Source organism: the organism of the source record quoted next, unplaced genomic scaffold (assembly GCF_019419815.1).
Source record: "Pyrus x bretschneideri cultivar Hongxiangsu unplaced genomic scaffold, Pyrus_bretschneideri_v1 Contig27, whole genome shotgun sequence".
Lineage (NCBI taxonomy): Eukaryota > Viridiplantae > Streptophyta > Magnoliopsida > Rosales > Rosaceae > Pyrus > Pyrus x bretschneideri.
Window position 1 is genome coordinate 255,164 of NW_025999579.1, and position 14,196 is coordinate 269,359.

The 14,196-nt window shown below is 36.4% G+C and overlaps 1 protein-coding gene across 1 annotated transcript; it reads right to left on the minus strand.

Moving 5' to 3' along the window:
- Positions 1-8,782: 8,782 nt before the first annotated feature.
- LOC103939687 (sucrose synthase 6) lies at positions 8,783-13,015 on the minus strand. Its single transcript, XM_009349801.3, has 13 exons — positions 12,837-13,015; positions 12,434-12,721; positions 12,137-12,338; positions 11,908-12,026; positions 11,497-11,809; positions 11,209-11,382; positions 10,949-11,065; positions 10,681-10,847; positions 10,364-10,588; positions 9,704-10,270; positions 9,360-9,498; positions 9,133-9,284; positions 8,783-9,040 (listed from the first exon to the last, which is right to left on the minus strand). Exons 1-13 carry the CDS (start codon positions 12,938-12,940, stop codon positions 8,908-8,910), a joined length of 2,700 nt encoding a protein of 899 aa, XP_009348076.2. The 5' UTR covers positions 12,941-13,015; the 3' UTR covers positions 8,783-8,907.
- Positions 13,016-14,196: the final 1,181 nt, after the last annotated feature.

The following is a 14,196-nucleotide window of genomic DNA, read 5'->3' on the forward strand; positions in this document are numbered from 1 at the left end:
GATGAGCACTACAATCAGGAACAACATCGCAAAAATAAATTAACGGGTACAAATGAAACCAAAACAAAAGCCAAGAACAAACACTTAATCATAAAATTGGATGGAAAAGGGATTATCTCCGGATTTCTTCCTCCTAATTCACCAAATCAGTGGATCCGTACCATTAAAATTTGATCCAACGGTTGAAGTTATTATAACTTTTAAAGTAGACTCCTTTTTGTAGCCGTTAGATCAAATTTCAATGGCACAGATCCATTGATTTGGTGGATTAGTATCCCTTTCCAAATTGGATATGTATCTGCAATTAATAATGTTCGCCCTTGGATATATACAATAAAGTAATAATGTTCACCCTTGGAACAATTTACATATATAGTTGGGAACTTTAACGAAAGACTTCTGGTACTGTTCACTTTAACGAAAAACCACATTTTTACACTAAAAAGTCAATCCTGGTACTATTCACTTTACCCTTTATTTTGTCTTTATCGTTAAAACTCAAAGTTTTCAAGCCCTTATCATTAGTTTTCCTTATCTGGTTCTAATTACTAGAGCGCGTGCAGCAAACATTTTTTGAATCACAGTGTGTTACGCACGACTTACATGTTTTAAATATATTTATATGCGTAAATTGACAAAAAAAATTCAAATATTTGAAGTAAATGAATAATTTTAGATCATGCTAGAAGAAACCCCTCATAAACCAATTAAAGCAGCTGAATTCACGTAATAAAATCAGTTTCTATAGAATTTACATTAAAAATAGAGAAAATAATATTTAATAAACAATTGATTGAATCACATTATTGCTAGCACATTGTGAAGCTAAGCTCCTTATTGTAGATAATATCATTTGTTAAAAAAAAACAATCATTTGACAATTAATTTAATCACATTAATATCAGCGTGCAAAATACCTTTTTTATAAAGAAAATAATATTTAATAAACAACTGATTGAATCACATTATTGCTAGCCTATTGTGAGGCTAAGTCCACCTTATTTTCCTTATTGTAGATAATATCGTTTGTTAAAAGAAAAACAACAATCATTTGACAACTTATTTAATCACATTATTATCCGCGTTCGAAAAATATTTTTTTTATAATCGACATTACACGCCTTTTCAAATATTTTAAACACAACATTCATGATTTTTCTTATTTTTTATTATATTTTTCTTTCCCCTTCATATGGGCACCATCAACTTTCACTCATCCTTCCAATTTTTTATTCTTTTCTCTCTTCCGACTTAAATTTATATTATATTTTATAATGATCAAATTACCAAATTATCCATGTTTTATTTGATATATTATATTGAATTCTTTTTGAATTTTTTTGATTAAGGGGCAATTTTTTCCTATTATTTTTTGTCAAAGACGTGACCCAAAGTGGGGCTCTGGCTTTTATCTATTAGAGCAACTCCAGCGTTGGAGCCCTCCCCCCTGGCAATTCACTATTCAATCCACCTAATGAACAGTAATTGCCCTTAATGAACAGTAAGTAGCCCTGGCAATAGATTTTGCATCTCCACCGTTACACTTCTATAGCCCTGGCAATAGGCAATAAAATATTAGTATTTTTTTTATTTATAAAATTAATACAAAATAATTTTAAATGTAATATCGGATAAGATTTTTAATCGTTGTCGGTGCGCCACGTGTCATTATCCTAAGTATTATTAAATAATACAAAATAAATAATTATAATATGGATTTCTGATAAGATTATTAACCAATCACGTCGCGCCACGTGTCATAATCGGTTCACAATCTTTGAGGATAGATTTCCATCAGATTTTAAACGAATGACGACATGCCACGTGTCATAATCTGTTAACAATCTTGGATGATAGATTTCCATCAGATTTTTAACGAATGACGGCATGCCACGTGGCATTATGCAGAACCTAATCCTTTCTGAATCCTCTATATAATCCACCATCCATCTTCACAAATCTCACACCAAAATTCTCAAGATCTCTATCATTGATCTCAAAATTTCTGCTTCCTTATTCACAAAAATCAGTTTCAATATTCATAGTTTCTGTTTCTTTCTTTCAATGTCTTCTTCTTCTTCCTCAAGGATGATGTGGGAATTGAATCAGGAAGAGGAAGACTTGTTTAACCAATCAGAATCAATGTTCAATCAGCAGGGGGTAAGAAATGAGAGGGAAGAAGATGAGGAGCGTCAAATGAGAGATGACGACGTAAGAAGGGGCAGAGCCTCACATTCCCGTCGAGTCATCCAAGCTGCGGCTCAGATCTGCAGGCCCAGGCGTTCCGGAAACATTGATAGAAACAGGCAACGACGAGGTATGGAACTCTTGGATGATTATTTTGTTTCTAATAGTGCATTCCCTGATACGTACTTTAGACGTCGTTTTAGAATGGAACGACATTTGTTCAACAAAATCATGATTGCTGTTTGCAACCATGATTCTTATTTTGTGCAAAAAAAAGATGCTTTTGGTGCTATGGGTCTACTGCCGGAGCAAAAAATTACTGCTGCCTTGCGGATGCTTGCATATGGAGCATCTGCAGACCAAGTGGATGAGATAACGAGGATGGGGCAATCAACCATTCTTGAGTCCCTGATGAGGTTTTGCGGAGCAATCGAATCTATCTACACCGCTGAGTACCTCCGCAAACCCACACACATGGACTTGGAGCGGCTGTTGAAGAAGGCGGAGATGCGTGGCTTTCCTGGGATGATTGGAAGCATTGATTGTATGCACTGGACGTGGAAAAACTGTCCAAGTGCATGGCAAGGCGCTTACGGGGACAGAAAAGGGGCAAAAAGTATCATTCTGGAGGCGGTGGCATCTTTTGATACATGGATTTGGCACGCCTTTTTCGGGGTCCCGGGAGCTCAAAATGACATCAACGTCCTTACCCAATCCCCAGTGTTCAACGATGTCCTGCAAGGAAAGGCACCAAAAGTTACATATGAGGTCAACAGACGTATGTACGACGGGCCATACTACCTAGCTGACGGCATCTACCCGCGCTGGTCAACATTTGTCAAAACCGTGCCACGTCCGCGGAGTGCGAAGGAAAAACACTTTGCAAGCTGTCAAGAGGGGTGCAGGAAGGATGTGGAGCGTTGTTTTGGTATCCTCCAAGCTCGCTTGGCGATCGTCAGGGGTGCGGCCAGATTGTTTGATGTAGAGTCGCTTCGATCCATCATGATGACGTGCATCATTCTTCACAACATGATTGTGGAAGATGAGTACGATTATGAAGCTGTTGATGAATATGAGCCAGACCCGATGAACAATTCAAGAACACGTATATATTGTGCTCATGACGCCACCGATGACCCCGTGCAACATGAGCCATTACAAAGGGATGGACGTTACAATGAAAGGCTCATTCAACGATATACTGCATTTCAAATGCCAGACATGCACAATGCCCGACAAATTGACTTGATAGAGCACCAGTGGGCATTGAAACAAGCTGAGGATAATTAAGTTCATTTTAGTGTGTTATTTTGAATTTGGTATGTTTATGTTATTTTATTTGGTGTGTTTTATTATTTGGTATGTTTATGTAATTTTTTTATGTTTATGTTTATGTAATTCTTAGTATATGTTTATGTTTATGTTTATGTAATTTTTTTATGTTTATGTTTATGTAATTTTTTTATGTAATTTTTTATGTTTATGTTTATGTAATTCTTAGTATGTTTATGTTTATGTTTATGTAATTTTGTTATGTTTATGTTTATGTAATTCTTAGTATGTTTATGTTTATGTTTATGTTTATGTTTAATGGACTTTTAACAACATAAATAACTTACCAAATTAAATAACTTACCAAATTAATTCTTAATATAAATAACTTACCAAATTAATTTGAATAAATATTCATGAACATGGAAACAACATAAATAATACAAACAATAAATAATAAATTACAACCCAAAGTGATTGGAAAATTATGGGCTCCGATTACAAAAAGTACTCTATTCATCATCACTTAACCAATTTGTGCTGCTAGGATGATCTTCTCTTGCGGTGCTAGAACCACCTTGGCTTGCTATTGTTTCTCTTGCACGCCTCCTTCGCACCACGTCCGCTTTCTCTGACTTCCAAAAAATTTAGAATTTGGAGACTTCCCTTCTAAAGACATGTTCATAATCTCACGATCTTGTTGAGCTCGTCTTTCTTCTCTAACATGTTCCCTTTCTTGCCTAAGTAGCTCTCTTTCTCTCTCATTAGCATAAAATTCTCTCTCAACAGCTGCTGCTTTTGATGCCTTATCAGCCTTATCAGCCTCATCTTTCGTCAGTTCCCTCGCCAAAGTCAATTCACCTTGGCGAGTAAGTTCTTCCATGAACTTTGCATAATCGTTCTTGGAAGCACTCCCTTTTCTCTTTGTAGCCTTCTTACCTTGAGGCCTAATTGGAAAACGGGTCGAACCCGACGCTTGTTCAGGGAGGGGCGTTTCGGGCACTTCTTCTGCATCATCTTCATGAACATGATCGGGTGTAGAGTTTAGAGGGGTGCTGTTCATGTGCACTTCTGGACCAACTGGCACAACTCTAAATTTAGGACAATCTTTGACAATATTCCAACATTCCCACCGGTTGAATGATTTATTTTTGCCTTTGGTTTTGGCAGCATACCAAGCTTGTGCTTGAAGTTCCTACACAATAAAAATAAGTAACAAATAAATAATACAAATAAATAATTATAATGAAAATAAGTAACTAGCAAATATATACATATATATATATATAAGTAACAAAGATAATGAAAATAAGTAACAAAGCAAATAAGAAGGCTTCAAGTTTAGTAAATAATGAAAATAATTAACAAATATATATATATATATATATATACATTAATTTTAATGAAAATAAGTAACAAATAAATAATACAAACAACATAATTATAATGTAACAAATAAATGTAACAAATAAGTAACAATAACATAATTATAATGTAACAAACAACATAATTATAATGTAACAAATAAGTAACAATAAATAATAAATTTTGTACGTAACAAATAAAGAATACAAACAATAAATAATAATATCTTGTTACCATATCCGAGTAATTTTCCCCACTTCGAATATTATTACTAGCTTGTGCCAAAGCGTCTCTCCACGTACTAAACGATTGGCTAAGTAATTTCCAACGACTGGACATCGATTCTTTGGTTCTTTTCCCACCAATTTTCTCAAGATAATTGGTATGAATAAGACTCCACATTTCTCGCAACTGCATCTCATTACCCGTAAGCGAACTATGAGTAACTTCAACCCAGCTAGTACACAACGCAACATCTTCAATAAGCGACCAATTCGTACCTGCACCAGTGGTCATTTTGTTGAAAAAAAATGGATTCAAACTTTGAGACAAAGAAAGGAATGTGATTGAAAGTGGTTGAGAAAATATGAAATTGTTGTGAAGGTAGATGATAATGAGAAGGTATTTATAGAAAAGTAAAAACAATTTTTTTTACAATTTTTTTCAGATTTTTTTTTGAATTTTTATTCAATTAATTAATCTCTGCCGTTGGATATAAAAAAATTTGAATTCCAACGCTCCAGATTGTGCCACGTGTCACAACGGTAACTTTTCAGATTTTTTAAACTATTTTTTCATTTATTTTTTAATTTATAAAGCATTTTAATATCCACCGTTGATCTCAGATCGAACGGTGGATATTAAATCTGACAGTTTTAAAATTTTTTACCGTTGAGATCTAACGGTCCACATTAAGTGACCGTTAAGATCTAACGTACCGTGGGAAGCCACGTGGCTTCCCAACGGTAACAGACAAAAGTTTTTTTTTTTCTGATTAAACTGTCAGGACGCGCCCCCACGCGCGGGTGGGGTGCACGCGCCTGACACAAAAAAAATAAAATAATACGCTGACGCCACCCTGGCGTCAGCATGACGTCACTCCCACCCCGGGCTCAAGGCCTGTCGATTCCTCACGAGCCTGGCCCTCGGGCCTCCCCCGTCCCCCGGCCTGCGTCACGCTGGACGCCTTCCACCGGCCCTCGGGCCTTTGTTCTGGAGCCGGTCCCCCGAGCAAATTGCAACGGTGGGAGTGCTCTTATAGATATAGATTATCGATTAAACATAATTATAATTTTGACCACTATATCGTTGCAGATAGCGGACAGACAATGACGCCAGGCGTGGGGACGGTGGCTCTCCTCTTCCAAAATTTAATATCATGTCATGTCTAATAAACGTATGTTCTTTCACAAAATTAATCAATTAAACAATTTCAAAAAGAACTTGTTATTTGGAAGAAATTTTTTATTGTGATCAGAATACATGTGGTATAATATATGTTCTAATATAAGTGATGAGAGAATTTATTTTTTTAAGTTATTAACTTTTTAACAAATATTTCATATTATTTGTACATTGACACGTGATGTATCACTCCATGTTTCGGTCACATTTAAAAGCTTTTGTTATTTAGGGGAATGGATTTAAGGAAAGAAGTCTTCTCCGGATTTCTTTCACCAAGGTCACCGGATCAAGTGATCCAGACTTTTCAAATTTCATCCATTGGCCAAAAATTATTACAGATTTTAAGGAATCAAAACAAATGGATCATTGGATGAAATTTAAAATGCCCAAATCATTTGATTCAATAACCTTAGTAGAAGAGATCAGTCTGGATTTAATATTTCTTTGCCAAGTTGCCAAGCTGCCAAGTCGCAAGTCAAAAGATACCCGCACAAAACACGTGTGTTGTTTTGGTGATGGGTGTTGGTCACTACTCTAACATGATTCACAAGATTCCTCAATTTAGAATTGGAGTCTTGAAGATTTCGCGTTTTTGTGTTCATCATTTTTTTTTTATTTTTTACAACCGATGATTTTGTAAGAGTCAAATTTTGATTTAGATGAGAGAGTATATTATTCTAGTCAATTTATTTAAATTCAGATCTACAAACTTGTGTTAATTACGTACAAATAATTACATAACAATTTGTCACAATTTTTTAAAATATTTCAAACAAATACTTAATGTTTTGAGAATTGAGAATTGCGCATTTGTTAAGTCACTAGAACTAGGTTGTGCAAATGGTTGGTACGAATGGATCAATAAGCTTATGTTTGGCTTTTTATGTTCACTTGACCTAGTTGTAGCTTTTTTTTCAGTTTTTTTTCTAGTAGCGTTTTTTATTTATTTATTTATTTTTATATCAATGAAGCTTATGTTTGAGAAAATAAATAAATAAATAAAGAAGAGGTAGTGGCAATGCAAATGCATGTGCATTATATTAAGGTGCAAAAGCAAATGCACGTGCACTGGCATGGTCGTAGTGGCAATGCAAATGCATGTGCAGTATATTAAGGTGCAAATGCAAATGCACGTGCACTGGCATGGTCGTAGTGGCAATGCAAATGCATGTGCAGTATATTAAGGTGCAAATGCAAATGCACGTGCACTGGCATGGTCGTCGTTTATCACTTGCAAAGCGTAATTTGCCACGTTATAAAACAAAGTCGTCCACCGTGGCCGAGGGTGGCACTACCAGCTGGTGCCTGCCACTGCCAGCACAGTAGCACCAACTACTCATCTTTCTCTTGGATTTCACTCTTCACAAATATGATTGTAAATTGAATTTTCATGTATATATAAATTGGAAAAATTAAGAACATTGCTGGTTCACAAGTTGATGAGGAGGCCCTTAAGAGCAACTCCACCTCTAAATTGAATTTTCATGAGAGATGGTGTTTTTCCAACAAGTAAATGATGCGTTGAGTTTTTTCCAATGACTTTGAAGACCTTGACTACTTCTGGTGTCTTTTCCATGTACATCGCAAAATGTTTTCGTAATTTTACTTCACATTTCTCGCTTATCCATCTCATTATCCGTAATTGGGTCATGAGTAGTGTGAACCCAACATTCACACAACGTAACATCTTCAATGAGCTTCTACAAAGTCATTTTTTTCTCTCAAAGTGTAGAAAATATTGAAATGTGGTGTAAGGTGGAAGATGAGGGTTAAATTTTTTAAAAATTTTCAGTATTTTTTAACAATTTTTCATAATTTTTAATTAATTTTTTTATAAATTTTAATGTAGTTAATTAATCTAGACTGTTGGATTTGAAAAATATTCAAATCCAATAGCCTATAAGTTGACACATGACCAACGATCATAATTCTGACCGTTGTGCCTTTTTTTTTTCTTTTTTTTTTTTAAATTTTTGGGGGAAAAACGTGGACCGTTGATTTGTGATTGGAAGGTCTAGATTAAAATTCAACTTCAATTTTTTTTAACCGTTGGAAATCCAACAACTCAGGACGGGCCACATGGCCTCCCATTTCATTCTCTGGGTGCGCCAGCACACGTAGGCCCCGGCTCTAAATCTTGTCAGCGACGCACACCCAATCGGGCATGTTTCCCATGCGCCAGGCGCAAAGAAAATTTCAAACTCCCGTCGACACCACGCTAGCATTAGATGGGCCGTCTCCTTCCTCTATCAATTCTGGGTCGGCTTGTGGCCTGGCTTAGGCTGGGTGCCAGCCTAAAGGGCTAGGGTGGAGCAAATTGAAGGGAACGGGTCCATTTTTTGGCCTGGGTGCCAGGCTAAAAAGCAGCAATGGAACTACTCTAAAATCGCTATCAAATTAATAAATGTAATATATATATATATAATAGAGTAATGCTAGGAAAATTATTTATTAAATCATATTTTGTAAATCATATGATATTATTGTTAATAATTGTATTATTACTTCAAGTATTGATTAACATGCTTATTTTTATTGATGAAACATCACGTGATTTGTAATGTGTAAAAAGAATACAGAATATTGTAATTGATCTTTATTATTCGATTGGAAGTTGGAGAGAATTTACATGATCATTGTGAGTTGATCTCACTTTAAATTTAATTTTAATTTATACAATTAAGTGTACATATTCCTAATCTTGTAATAAAGAATGATGAGAAAACCAAGGATGACGCAGCAGCAATTCCATAGGCATCGTGCTCTACTGCGGCTTCGAGGTTGACCAAGTTCCCTACCCTCATCCCTCTCCCTGCCAAATGAATTAATCCATGTATTTATCAATCACAAATTCAGGATTTAATTAAGCAAGCTCCCTACGTTACGTACTAATTATATACGTACCTTGGTGTCAGCTGAGGGACTGCTGAGGTTGCTGCTGCAGGCGGCTGCGGAGGTTTGGATACTACCGCCGTTGTTGGTTGGTCGACAGCTGCAGTTACAGCCCTTGGCGCCGGTTGTTCGTATCCATCACTTGGAACAGCTACATTCTTTGCCTGCATTAACACACAACGTGTATTTTACAGCCTGTTTAAGAGTGATTATGGCAGGGTCAGAATCACGAGACGTACCAATTTCCTAAAGAAGAGATTGTAAAACATATGAATGTAGGTTTCCTTGGCTAGCTTTTGGTCATCTCTCAACTGCCTCCAAAATCCATAAGTTGATCCCATGTTCAGCACTTTGTTTGCATATATCTTCCATGTATAGCTGCAAGAAAACCAAAAATTAATAAGATCACGCATACTATAAACATGTCGAAATTTTTATAAAAAAACTCTAGTACTTAATGGACAGAAAGTGTTTTTAAGGTTTAAAACGTAGTCAGAAACACTTTTCGTTATCATAAAACACTTCAGTTATTCCAAAAACAGTCTCAAATAGGCCTGCAGTCATAGTATTTGTGAGTAATTACCATTCGTTTATACGCTGCAGTCCGGCAGCTGACATCTTCTTCCAGTATTCGCCATCCGTCTTGCATTTCTCAAAGAAGTCAGCAATCTTGTTGCTGGATTCATCACCATTGTTGGGATCAATATGGAACCCTGAGACGCCATCCACAATGATTTCCACAGGGCCGCCTTGGTTGGTTGCAAATGTAGGCAACCCACAGTTCATGGCCTCAATGACTGTGAGACCGAAAGCTTCGTACAGCGCAGGCTGCACGAAAGCTCCCTTTGTATCTGCAATACACCGATACAGCTCCCCATTTCGGTATCTATCAGTCTGAGCCGCTATCCATCTGAACTGACCGCTAAGTTGATATTCTTGCACGAAGGCATGAAGTTTCTTGATTTCAGCAATTTCTTCCCTGTCTTTGGATTTAGATGGATCGAAGAATCCCCCGACAATTACAAGATTGACAGAATTCCTCAGCCTCTTGTTCTTTCCGAACCACTCAACTAGTCCTGTGAGGTTCTTCACTGTGTCCAGCCTTGCCATTGAGAATATGATAGGTTTCTTCTTGTCTGCCAAAAATCCTCTGTTCCAAGCATGTTTATTGTTCAAGAGTTTTCATTAAGAAATTGCCACAACAAAATGTGCAAGAATTTATAAATGTGTAAGAATTAATTACATGTGCTCATCATTTTCCTCTTTCGTGTAGAGTAGTTCTTCGATGGCAGGTTGAAACTTGGTAAATCGTCTTTGTTTCTCGGAGTAGGGAAAGTAGACGGATTGGTCAGCTCCAGGCGCAGCAATGTTGAACTTTGGATCAAACACATCAATGCCTGACACAACTCGATAGAGTCCTGGCATTGTAAATGCTGTATGGCTTTCGTACTGTCCAGGTCGGTCCTTGCTGCAACATGAAAACAACACATTGATCGAATAAGGAGAAGATCATATCAACCTTGTATGTTAATTTTGGTTTTGGCATGAAAGACTACTAACCCTCCAGCAATTTCTTGAAATGTGCTTGTTATGACAAAATCAGCACAATTCATAGAGATTATGTCAGCTGTGAACTGACAAGAGAAGTGGTATTTAGGATCAAATTCCTTCCATTTGGCATCAGAATCTTCGTACTTGGTCTTTTCTAGCGCATGCGCAATCGTTCCCTGCAGAGAGTTAATTACTTGGAACAGGTTAATTAAGTTGAGATTCAAGTTTTTAACCGACATTTATGTATCGAAGGAGGTGGTTACGTGTCGACTTAGACCTGAGTGATTCCAAGTTTAGAAGCAATCAAAGAGGCCACCAAGTTTCCATCACTGTAGTTCCCAATTATGAGGTCCGGTTTGCATTCCATGTGTTGTAAGATCTTTGAAGTTGCATCCTAATAAACAACGATGAGAACAGAATAAATATGTAAATCATCTATTTTTCTTTCCAATAACTCACATAAACTAGTACCGGAGAAATGAGGTCAGAAGAATAAATTGATCATATATATGATAGCTAGAGTGAGAAGATGAATGCCTGTGCAAATGTCTCGAGATAAGGGTAGATATCGAAACGAGAAACCCATTGGCGGAGAAAGCCTTTGTCTGTCCTGAATGGAACCCTAAGGATGTGGGAGTGCTTAGTGTCGATGATAGCTTCCAACTCCTGGTTGCACTTTGTTCCTCGAGCGTCTGGTATCAGTCGTGTCACCTGTGTACATGACACATACGTACATACATTGTACATACAAAGTACAAATTAGAATTGCAACGTGTACAGCATTATTCAGTATTCTTTTGTTTATGTACACTTAGTCCAGCTCACCACAAGAATCTGAGGCTTCACAGCAAGGCCTTGTTGTTTAATTCTGAGGAGCAACTCTTCCTCCAAAGCTCTCACTTGATCAAGAATATAAACAACCTGTCCACCCGTGTCAGGCAATCCAAGGACATCCGACTGGCCAAAGTAGCCGTGAGGAGAGAAGATAACGATGTTGAACGTGTTGGGAAGTCTGCTAAACAACGATTCCAACTTCACTGAGTCTGGCGCCTGGAATACTTCTGACAGCAGCCTCATTGTCTCTCCAACTCTTTCTGCTGTATCTCCCCATCCTTTCTCAAAACCCAACACTTTTAACCTGCTCAAGATTGAATACAACATTTGTTCGTATATAAACGACCAAGATCTGCAGCATATAACACATACATTCTTTAGTTAAGGTTCATGAGAGATAACCTTTGCTCAAAACTCGGAAATGGTGTGGTTTTTGGAAGTGTGGAGACGAGTACTTCCGCTTGGATCAATGCAGTTTGAAGTTTTGCAACGGTATCTAGACTTTCATTGATCATAAGATTCTGCATATACATATATTGTACTTTAATTAAGAAAAATTAATAGAGAGGCCGCAAAAGATCAAGTAATTAATCAATTAATCTCAAACAAAATTGACATATATGATTTCAACCTCTCCGTGATAATTAAGCGGTAATAAGTAGTCAAGAAGGGGTTTAGCATAATCGGAGCAGCTGGCATGAGTACTGAGCCTTGATGAGATTAACTTTAAGACGAAGTTAAGTCCATGTCCGATTGCAGAAGGAAGCGTCATTCGAGGAGTAGAGAAGTCGATGGCACCAAAATCTAATTCCAAAGCATTTTCATCGTTCGCCCTGTTGCATGCATGCATCACTCAAATTAATTTGAAATTAGTCATGCATATATATACATATACACGTAGCTACATACGTACGCGTATAAAACGTACCAGCTCTCGTCAAAGATCATTTCCTTGAACTTCAAGTATTCGGTAGCAGAAATGCCATCCACTGCTAGATCATCTGCATTCACCTTAACAAATTCTGAGAAACCGGGATTCGGTCTCACTGCAAAAGCAACATAGGGTGGAACAACAGCTGCTTCCTGAGTGCGACTGAGGATGTAACCAAGTAAACCCTCCAAGACCTTGCTTCTTTCATGCCTATCTTCTATCGATTTTTCCAGCTCCTCCATTATATGCTGCGGCTTCATTAGCCTTTTCCCCGTTCCAACAAAACTTTTTGCATGCATGTTTAAATTTGTTAATTAGTTAAACAAGAACATCAACATTCGAATTTCACAAACATATAGTATATAAAAATATTGTATGGAAAAAAAAATTAAAAAAATACCTGGCAAAACATTTCTTCATATGAAAGCGACTCGCTCTGAGTGCTTCTGGCATGGTTTCTGCAATCGTATCAGATTTCTTTAAAGGATTTGAGGTGGAAGCCATTTCAGTCAACTAATTAGAACAATCGATCAACAAGCGATCTTCGAAGTTGGTTTAGTTTTATGAACGTTAGTTTTGTTTATTGGTGAATTTATAGGGAACTTAAAAATGCAGGAAGAGAAGAGTGGTTAGGTTACAGATGGCTGAAATTGCCGTGGGAGGAGAAAGAACATCCTTGATTCTTTTATGCCTTTTGCAGGAAAGGAAAGATGAAAGCAAGAAAGGAATTTTTACACGGGTTGAAGCAAATCTACCAGATTTGGCTTTCATAGTGGTATATATTTGTTTTAAAAGTGGAGGTAAAGAATCTCAAGGAATTCGTACTTGGTCTTTGTAAAAGTGCATTTTTTTATACTTCTTCCAATCTCAAGTTTACGACCTGTTTCATGTCAAATTGTGCACAAGTTTTTCACCACCACAACACTGAAACACTATCACGAACACATCAATTAGTAACACCACCAATACATAGTTATACTATTACAAATTTATTTATTAATATTATACTTAGATATTTGACATATCAACCATGTCATCTGCAAGATGTACTGGACGGACCAAAAACTAATTAGCATTTCAATTTGAAGTAGGAAAAAATGCAGTCTAATAGCATTCTCAATGAGGGGCTCTATATGGGGCTAGAAAAGTGGTGGATATATAATTATATATAGCCCAATTTAGAATTCTTAGGAATCTTTGAGGCTCTAAAAAAATAATTTGTCCCAACAAGGGGTTATATATCTTTCGGGCTCTATATAGAGCTATATATTTTATTTTATAGTAATTTGATTACATGGTAAATTTATTTTTGTCTTAAGTTTTCTTAACTTGATTTTTTGGAGTCTTATCTGAAATTTTAATTTATAAAATTTTTAACCTAAAAAAATTCAAATTCTGACAAAGTTATATTTCATCACTTATGTACTTTTGTAGGCTCTCTTATCTCAATCTCATTCGTTGGTATGTTTCTATGAAATCAGACAGGATAAGATTTCATTTCATAACAACCATTCGCTTTGTTTATCTTATCTCAATCTTATCTATTGGTTTATTTCTTTGATTGATGCATTCTCCGAAATCAAAGAAGATTTTTATTTCATAACAACCATTGGATTGGATTATCTTAGCACAATTTAGTTATGTTATTTGTTTATATTTTTGTTTTAGGTCTCTAAACTACCAATTAATTTCATCACTTTTTTATGAATTTTTCAATTTGATGTGGATCCCTGTACTTTTAGGGGGCTAGATGCAGCTTA